This window comes from Diospyros lotus, chromosome 7 (assembly GCF_014633365.1).
Source record: "Diospyros lotus cultivar Yz01 chromosome 7, ASM1463336v1, whole genome shotgun sequence".
In the NCBI taxonomy this organism is placed as follows: Eukaryota; Viridiplantae; Streptophyta; class Magnoliopsida; order Ericales; family Ebenaceae; genus Diospyros; species Diospyros lotus.
In genome coordinates this window covers 12,098,610-12,107,362 of record NC_068344.1, presented here as the reverse complement: position 1 = coordinate 12,107,362, position 8,753 = coordinate 12,098,610, and the positions used below count along the sequence as shown (strand labels likewise).

At 38.7% G+C, this 8,753-nt stretch overlaps 1 protein-coding gene across 1 annotated transcript; it reads right to left on the bottom strand.

The window, feature by feature from the left end:
• Positions 1 to 5,784: 5,784 nt before the first annotated feature.
• On the bottom strand, positions 5,785 to 8,509 carry LOC127805752 (gibberellin 2-beta-dioxygenase 2). The gene is made up of 2 exons (XM_052342513.1): positions 7,666 to 8,509; positions 5,785 to 6,550 (listed from the first exon to the last, which is right to left on the bottom strand). The coding sequence occupies exons 1-2, from the start codon at positions 8,479 to 8,481 to the stop codon at positions 6,155 to 6,157; spliced, it is 1,212 nt and encodes a 403-aa protein (XP_052198473.1). The 5' UTR covers positions 8,482 to 8,509; the 3' UTR covers positions 5,785 to 6,154.
• Between the last annotated feature and the right edge of the window lie 244 nt (positions 8,510 to 8,753).

The window sequence follows — 8,753 nt, the reverse complement described above, 5'->3', positions numbered from 1 at the left end:
TTATTTCTATTCCACAGCTTGTAAGTCATGGTTATACATTTTCTTTTGCATGTAATAAATATTTGATTATGTTTGATAACGTATGTGTGGGCAAAGCTGTGATGATAAATGGTCTATATTTTTTGGAAACGCATGCATGTGAATATAATCAGCAAATAGTTGTTAGACATAATACCACATTAAAAAAAAAGTGTTCTTGAGATAATCAAATTAATACCAAACAGTTGTGGCACCTTAGGCTGGGTCATATCAGTGAGAGTAGGCTTATGAAGTTAGCTCATCAGGGTCTTATATGTGATTTGTGTGCTGAATCCAAGCCAACTTGCGAGTCATGTATTCTCGAAAAAATGACTAAGTCTCTTTTTGTTGGACAAGGGAAAAGAGCTACTAAATTGTTGGGATTGGTACATTCATATGTATGTGGGCCCATAAATGTTATGGCCCAAGGTAGTTATATCTACTTTGTAACTTTTACTGATGATTTGTCATGATATGGTTACATGTACTTAATGAAGTACAAGTCTGAAGTATTTGAAAAGTTTAAATAATTCAAGACTAAAGTAGAAAACCAAATAGGAAAGAGTATTCTTCGATCAGATTGAGAAGATGAATACTTGAGTACGGAGTTTATTGATTATCTTAAGACTTGTGATATAATTTTACAGTTGACTCCTCCTTACACACCACAATTGAATGGTGTGGTTGAATGTAGGAATAGGACCCTATTAGACATGGTTCGTTCTATGCTAAGCTACACGGATTTACCTATTTCACTGTGGGGTTATGCTATTCTTACCGTGATTTATTTGATAAATCGAGTACCAACTAAATATGTTTCAACCACACCATATGAGATATGGGTTGGGAAACCGCTGAGTCTTAAGCATGTTAAGATTTGGGGTTGTCCAGTTTATGCAAAAAGGTTGAGAACAGAGAAGTTGGATCCTAAATCTAAGAAAAGTCATTTTGTGGGATATCCTAAAGATAATTTAGGGTATTATATCTATTTTTCGGTTGACCCAAGAGTTATGATTGCTAAGCATGTTATCTTCTTGGAAGAAGAGTTCATCCAGAAAGGTGGCATGGGGTAGAAAATAGATCTAACAAAAGAGAAGTCTTTTGTTCCACAAATACCTGATCGGATTATTGAGTAAGGAGAATCAAGTCAAGGAGATCATCCATAGGTTCCCCATAGGTTTGGTAGAGTGCCCCATCCTCCAGATCGTTGGTATAGTTTATCGGTAGATGAGATACATGAATTGTTCTTGTATGGGACAATTACAAGTTGGTTGACCCTATCACTTATGAGGTGGCGATATTTGATATCGATGCCTCGAAGTGGCAGATAGCTATGAAATTTGAGATGGAGTCTATGTACTCTAACCAGGTCTGGGTCTTGGTAGATCAACCTAAGGGAATTGTTCTTGTTAGGTGTAAATAGGTCTTCAAGAGAAAGATCGATCCAGATGGACAGATTTCGACTTATAAAGCTCAGTTGGTGGCAAAGAGCTATCGTCAGCGTTAAGGAATTGACTATGACAAGACTTTCTCACCTGTCGTGATGTTAAAATCCATCAGGATGATGTTAGCTATAGCTACTTACTATAACTATGATATTTGGCATATGGACATCAAGATGACTTTTCTGAATGGATTTCTTGAAGAAGTGATCTATATGGAACAACTGAGTGGATTTGAGTCCACGATCCTAGTCAGGTGTGTTTACTGAAGAGATCAATATATGGTCTGAAGCAAGCATCGAGGAGTTGGAACATCCTTTTTGATCATGAGATCAAAGGGTTTGGTTTCTTAAGAAATCTGGATGAACCGTGTGTATAGAAGAAGTCTAGTGGGAGCAACATTGTGTTCCTAGTCTTATATGTAGATGATATTATAATTATGGGTAATAATGTGGACATGATGATGTCTGCAAAAGCCTAGTTATCTAAAGTATTCTCCATGAAGGATCTGGGAAATGCCACATATATTTTGGGAATTAGACTTTATAAAGATAGAGTCAGGAAATTGATAGGTCTTTCCTAGAGGTTGTACATAGAGAAGATGCTAAAGAGGTTTAGCATGTTGAATTCCAAAATAGGGTAGTTGTCTGTTTGGGTTGGAGTTCATCTCTCTAAGGAGATGTCCTTTAATATTCCTAAAGAGATGGATCGTATGAGTAAGGTACCTTATGCTTCGACGGTTGGGAGCATTATGTATGCGATGATATGTACGAGGCCGGATATTGCATACGCTGTGAGTGTTGTAAGACGACATCAATCCAATCACAATTAGAGTCATTGGATCGTAGTTAAGCATATTTTGAAGTACTTGCGAAGGACTAAAGATATGCTACTGATTTATGGAGGAGGTGATTTCCATGTGGATGGATTCACTAATTTGGATTTTCAATCGGATGTTGATGATCGCAAATCAACGTTTGGTTTTGTATATCTCTTGAATAGTGGTGCTGTAAGCTGGAAAAGTTTCAAGCAGACAATCACAACGGATTCAACCACTAAAGCCGAGTATGTTATGACATGTGATGCTGTTAAGGAAACTGTTTGGATCCGAAAGTTTCTTTCAGAGGTTAATGTGGTTCTAACCATTTTGTCACTAGTACCTTTGTATTGTGACAACAATGGAGCTATCGCTCAAGCGAAGGAACCTAGGTCTCATTAGAAGCCCAAACACATTGAGCATCGGTTTCATTTGATTCGAGAGATTATAGCACATGGGGACGTGCAGCTGTAGAGAATAGATTCAGCAGATAATATAGCTGACCCACTCATTAAGGCTATGACTCAGTCATAGTTGGATCGACATCTTGAGAAGATGGGTTTCTGATTCTTGCCAATGGTGTAGCACTAGATGTATATATGATGTAAATTAGCATTAGTGCAATTGGGAGATTGTTAGTGTTGTGTGCCCTGATGCTAAATTTGAATGACATCTAATAGGCCTATTTTAATGCATTAATTGTGTTTTTGTGTAAATCAATAAAAGGCAAGGTTTTCTTCATTCATATTTTTCCCCAATCAATTATATAAATGAGTCCTTAGATCTTCTATGTGAGAATTTTATTCTCAAGGTGTTGAGACTATGTGACAGGATTCTCTAGTAACAAAATATCTTAAACTATTCTTAGTCCTTAGATTCTTTGGATGGGGTCTCTGATTAATCGAGTATGGACTAACACAAGGGTTACTATATCGTTCAATATGGGGATATTGATGGGATGATGGTGTGTCACGTGCCATATGACATGAGATATCGCTAGTAAACCTGTGGGTGGTCGTTGGGAAACAATCAGCTGAATGTGACGTCAATCACTGACCACATAACATGATGGATAATGGTCATGTCATCAAGTTGCGATGGTGTGTTGATTCTTAAACTTGAACCGGAATGGTTGTTTTGTGTATTGGTGTGTGAGATTTGCTAATGAGTCAAACCATCCAATTGAGAAGTGGGAACGTTCATCTATGTGGTTATATATTGCTGGTATATGGAGACAAGTGTTGGGAATGGGATTTGTCGCCCTTGTATTTGATGGGGTGAACATACTATGTGATCTACTATTGATGTGATAGGACAGTCCTTGGCCATGGAAAATTGAAAGTCAAGAAAAGTGTTTCCTGAGGTATCATTTAGTTACATTAATGAGGTCTAACACATAGTTACTAAGTTTGTGAGTTTGTCACTCCATGACTCTCGCTCAGTCAGGATGTTGGGTGATAAAAGGATTATAACACACGGTAATTGTCAACTACAATAGGTTCACTTGAAGTGAGACTTCACTACCACCTATATTATCATGAACTGCTACTAGATGCTATTTAGGAACTCTCGGAACGTCATTGGGATTTGGAGAAGTTCTGGTGATAGGTCAAAGGGTTGACCGATACCGAAAAGGGTTTCGGTATTATCTGATTGCTAGCGAGTAGTGAACCTAGAAAGTCACACACTATATAATGTTACATTTGGTATCGACATCATGTGCCCGAGATATCTCATAAATTGATTGGTCAAATGTTGACCATTAGCCCCTACCAATATTGTATAGTGCATGGTTGTAGTGCATAGTACATAGGGCATAATAATAGTGCATAGTGTATAGTGTGAAATCAATTAAAGATTGCACAGTAAGAGGCGGCGTCAAAATTTGCACAGTAAGAGGCGGCTTCAAAATTTGCACAGTGCATGGTGCATAATGCATAGTAAAATTGTATAGTAACCTCTGAATTATTACATGCAATAATTAAGGGGAAGATGGTGCAATCTGGGGAAGAGGAAGAAAGGTAAAAGGGGAGGGGATTTTATAAAATGGCAGAGGCAGAGCCTTTGACTTTGGCTCTCTCTCTTTCTCTCTCTTTTCTGCTTTCACTTCTTTTTCTTCTTCCTCTAAAATATCAACAAAAATATACGTATAATAGTTACACATATAATTTTGAGATACAGCCACAAGTGATACGTAGATCCTCTATATCTAACATAGGAAGATGTGACCAAAACGATACCTTACTGCATACTAGATGTGGACAGACTAGAACCACCACATCGTGAGGTGGACACAGTCTCAGTACATAAATATTTATGTACCCTAACCTTACATCGAACAACATGTATGTAATTTATTTATGTATTCAATTGTTGAATATGCGTATTGCTTAAATACCCAAGCTATATATGGCATGTATTTTATATTCTACTACTTGTATCTGATACACGGCAAAAAATTTATTTTTGCCTATACCGCTGTACTAGTGATTCCCTTCATTAACTCGGTCATAGACTTTTTGAGATGCCCACCAAGAAATACGAGTCACACACCACTTGTCAACCTCTTTCTTTTCTATAAAATAGGATGGTCACCTCCTTAATCAAGGTACGCTCACTCTTACACTCAAACTCTCTCTTTGCACTCCAACATTCAATACTCTTAGATACTGACTTAAGCATCAAGGGTCCGCATAGAGACACTCACCCACGTCCACTAATTTCTTTCTCTATAGGTCTCTTGTCACATTGCAACTCTCTTTTTAGTCAACAAGTCTCTTGTCACACAACTCAAAAGAACTCATACCCAATTTGTTGGGGTCACTACCCAACTCATTGGGTCACTTGCATCTCACTCTCCCGCACTATAAATATATTGTTATAATTGGGGTAACAACACTTTTGTTTTGTAAAATAGAAAAAAAAAATTCCTTGCTAGATCTGTTTATAATTAGAGATGGAAATCTCTCCATCTCAAAATTATTCCCTATTTAGGGACAAAAATATTTTCATCACTAAATCCCTTGCAAACTTCATTGCCTACAAATTGAATTTCGTCGCTGATATTGAATTTTCGTTGCAAATCCGTCTCTAATTAACAACAGAATTTCTATTGAGAAATTTATGTTCACTTAATGCAATTTTTGTTGTATTGTTTTCAAAATAAAGCAACTAGTGGAGGATTTCCCTATTGTATTAATTTTCTTACTTCGATAACATATATTGAAAAAATACATATTTGATAATATTGGAAATGAGAAAAACTTACATTTTTTTAAGAACATGAGAAATCGTATAGAATAATTAAAGTGAAAAGACTTTCATATATGTATATCTCCTTCTTTTATAAGTAAACATAATGATAATATAGTATGATGAAGCACTATTAACGAAATAAAAAAAAAATATCTTTATTATATTTTATTTTAAAAAAATAAAATTAAACTGAATATAATTTGAACTCATGAACTGTAAACTATAATTAACTTATAAAAAGTGGAGAATACATGTCACACCTCTAGACAAGCCCACTCAAGCCACAGCAGAATTTTGAACGAATAATCAGCTCGAAAGTGAAGAACATATATAGGAAAAGATATGAGAATGCCACTAATACAACCTCCTGATGCTAATAATTAATTAAAAAACATTTTCCCCAAAGCATAAATAACATATATATATATATATAAATATATTGCCCTCCCAAAGTACTAAGTTTGGCGGATGGAGAGCACCGTCGCCAAAAAACACACATATTATATATAATAATATGGACAACTGCTAATTGGACCGAATGCATGACCCATTAGCAAGGGCGAAATGAACAACCCATTTTGGCCTTATTATATAATATATCACACACGCAAATTAAACTCAATTAGATGATCCGATATCTATCGAGCGGGTCCTTCAGGAGGAGTCGCTCGTGGTATACTCTCCAAGCGTAGTCCTCAAAAGAAAACGTCTGGAAAGCATCTGCTGCTGCTGCTGCTGCTGCTTCTGCTTCTGCATTGCCGCCAGCTTTATCATCTTTGTTGTCTTCTCCCTTTTCTTGGCCATCATCACCATCACCGACACCGACAATATTATTATCATTATTGGCATTAGTAGTCAGCCTTGGAATGAGGCGGGGAGAGACGCTACTTTCTAGAGGGAGGGACACCACAAGGCACATGGATATGCCGTACTTCTTGTGCTGCGCATTCTCAACTTCATCCCCAACATCTGGGACAGCCCTTCCTCTCACCTTCTTTATCTTTCCATTGCTCCACACCTGCAGCACCCAGACCGCCAAACACACCCCCAATTAATTAATTAATATATATATATATATATCTCATACATACATCTACCCAAATGACTCCGCGTTCTTCAATGCAAGAATAGTATTATGACTTTAATATATAATATATCTACTACTCTTTATTAAAAGATGCATGAATAGCATGTTCCAATTCATGAAAGTAGATTTAGCTTAGCGCCCCGCCCCACAAACACAACACAAGTTTAATTATTATACATGTTTATTAGCTATCCATAGCTAGCAAGGCCAAACCAATCGTGTGTGTGTGTGTGTGTATTGATCATTGGCTTTGAAATAGAAGACATGTTCAACAACTTCTTAGATCAATCAAAGAATTGGGCAGACAAAAGTATATGTGTGTGTGTGTGTGTGTGTGTGTGTGTGGGAAACCGGGATCCATCCAGCATCAATTGCTTCTTCTCCTTCTCCATGCAAAAGCAAAAGGTAAAATCAAAGCCCATGGCCCGCCTTATTCTACTACTGATGATGATGATGGTGCCCTTTTTCCTTGAATACATTCATCTGAAGGCGACAGATTAAGCCGGACAACTCAACTAATCGCGCTATACTTTAATATAACAATAAAACTATTAATAATTATTAGGGTACGATTAATTCGTGCATGTTACGTGTCAAACAGAACATGAACAGAACATGCTTATAAAGACTTTTAGGAGCCCAATTTCATCTCCACACACAACAAATTATTAGTAGACAAACGATCCGATGTTCATCTGTGTGTGTGGTTAAGTGGGGGTGGGTACCTTTGGCGGCTATCACGGCCAATTGCAGCATCTCACCTCATCTTACCCGTTTCCCACATAAATGACCCATTTTCAAGTACCAAAGAAGATACAATCTTTATGAAAGCAAATCAAGCATATTCATCATTTCAAGAAATCCAATGAATTGACGTCACAAATTCATACGAATCATATCATATCCCACTTTCGATGAACAAGGAAAGAGCCAGCAAGGGAACTATCAAGACTATGATGAGTTTGTACTTTTAGGCTTCGGATTATCAGGTTAAATTTAAATATAGAACGAAGCATATAAAAGGAACTCGAGAAATGAAATTTAACCTGAGCAATGTCGCCGAGGGTGACCAAGATCGAGCCCACCTGGGGCGAAACCGAAACCCAACCCGAGTCCGAAAGCAACGAGTACTTCTGGCATCTGATTTGGTACTCTAACCCGACAACATACGGGTATAACCTACCAGGCGCACCCGGTCCGTAACCCGGCTTAGTCCCGTCAGATATCCACATTAACGAACAGACCCGAGTCGGGTCCTCACGGGCCGGGTTCTCAAACCCAACGGCGCACGATAGAGCTTCTACGACCTCCATACCCACCTTCTCCATTTCGCGGGTGAACTCGCGAAGCGAAGCTAAGGACAACTCGGTCGACTCAGTTGAACAGGCCGAATCGAGACAGAACGATTCGTTCGCTCCGTTCTCGTCCTCGTCGCCGTCGAAGCCCAGAGGCCAGTTTTTGGGGAAAAGGAGTGGTTTCTGTTCCCGCGGGAGGCTGAAGAGCGAGATGGAGTCGGACTCGGCAGAGCGAGCGAGTTGGGGAGGTACGGAATGGTTGGCGAGTTGGAAGAAACCCAGCTCCGAAGCGGCGGAGAGGAGCTTGGAGGTGTTTTGGCTTTGGGGAGAAAGAGAGATAAGGGGAGGAGAGATGGCGGCGGTGGCGGCGGCCGTAGTTGGTGGGGAGCGGCGGGTAGGGAGGGAGAGAGTGGGAGGGAGACGGTGCAGCAGACGAGATAGAACGTCGGCATGGTCCGACGAGGACTGGGGGTTGGGTTGGGTGGTCGACGGCGTCGGCGGTGGAGCTGTGGTGGTTCCGTACTGGTTCGGTAGGTGATGGAGCTGCTCGTGAGTCGACGACGCCATTTTAGCAGAGCAGCGAGACGGAATACGTTTTGACGCAGTCGCACAAATGCGTAGGTCTGCGTGTATATATACGCAAATTGAAATTGAAAGTATAGGTATTATTTACAAGTGGGTAAAATCCCTTAAATTCTCTAAACCTTATTAATTTGGCACAATTAATTTTTTTTAAGATCTTACTTTTTTACTGATAACTTTCTTTTTATATTTTTTGGTAAAAAATGGCATTAATAGCTTAATAAATTTTAAATAATTACACATAATTCTATTAATGT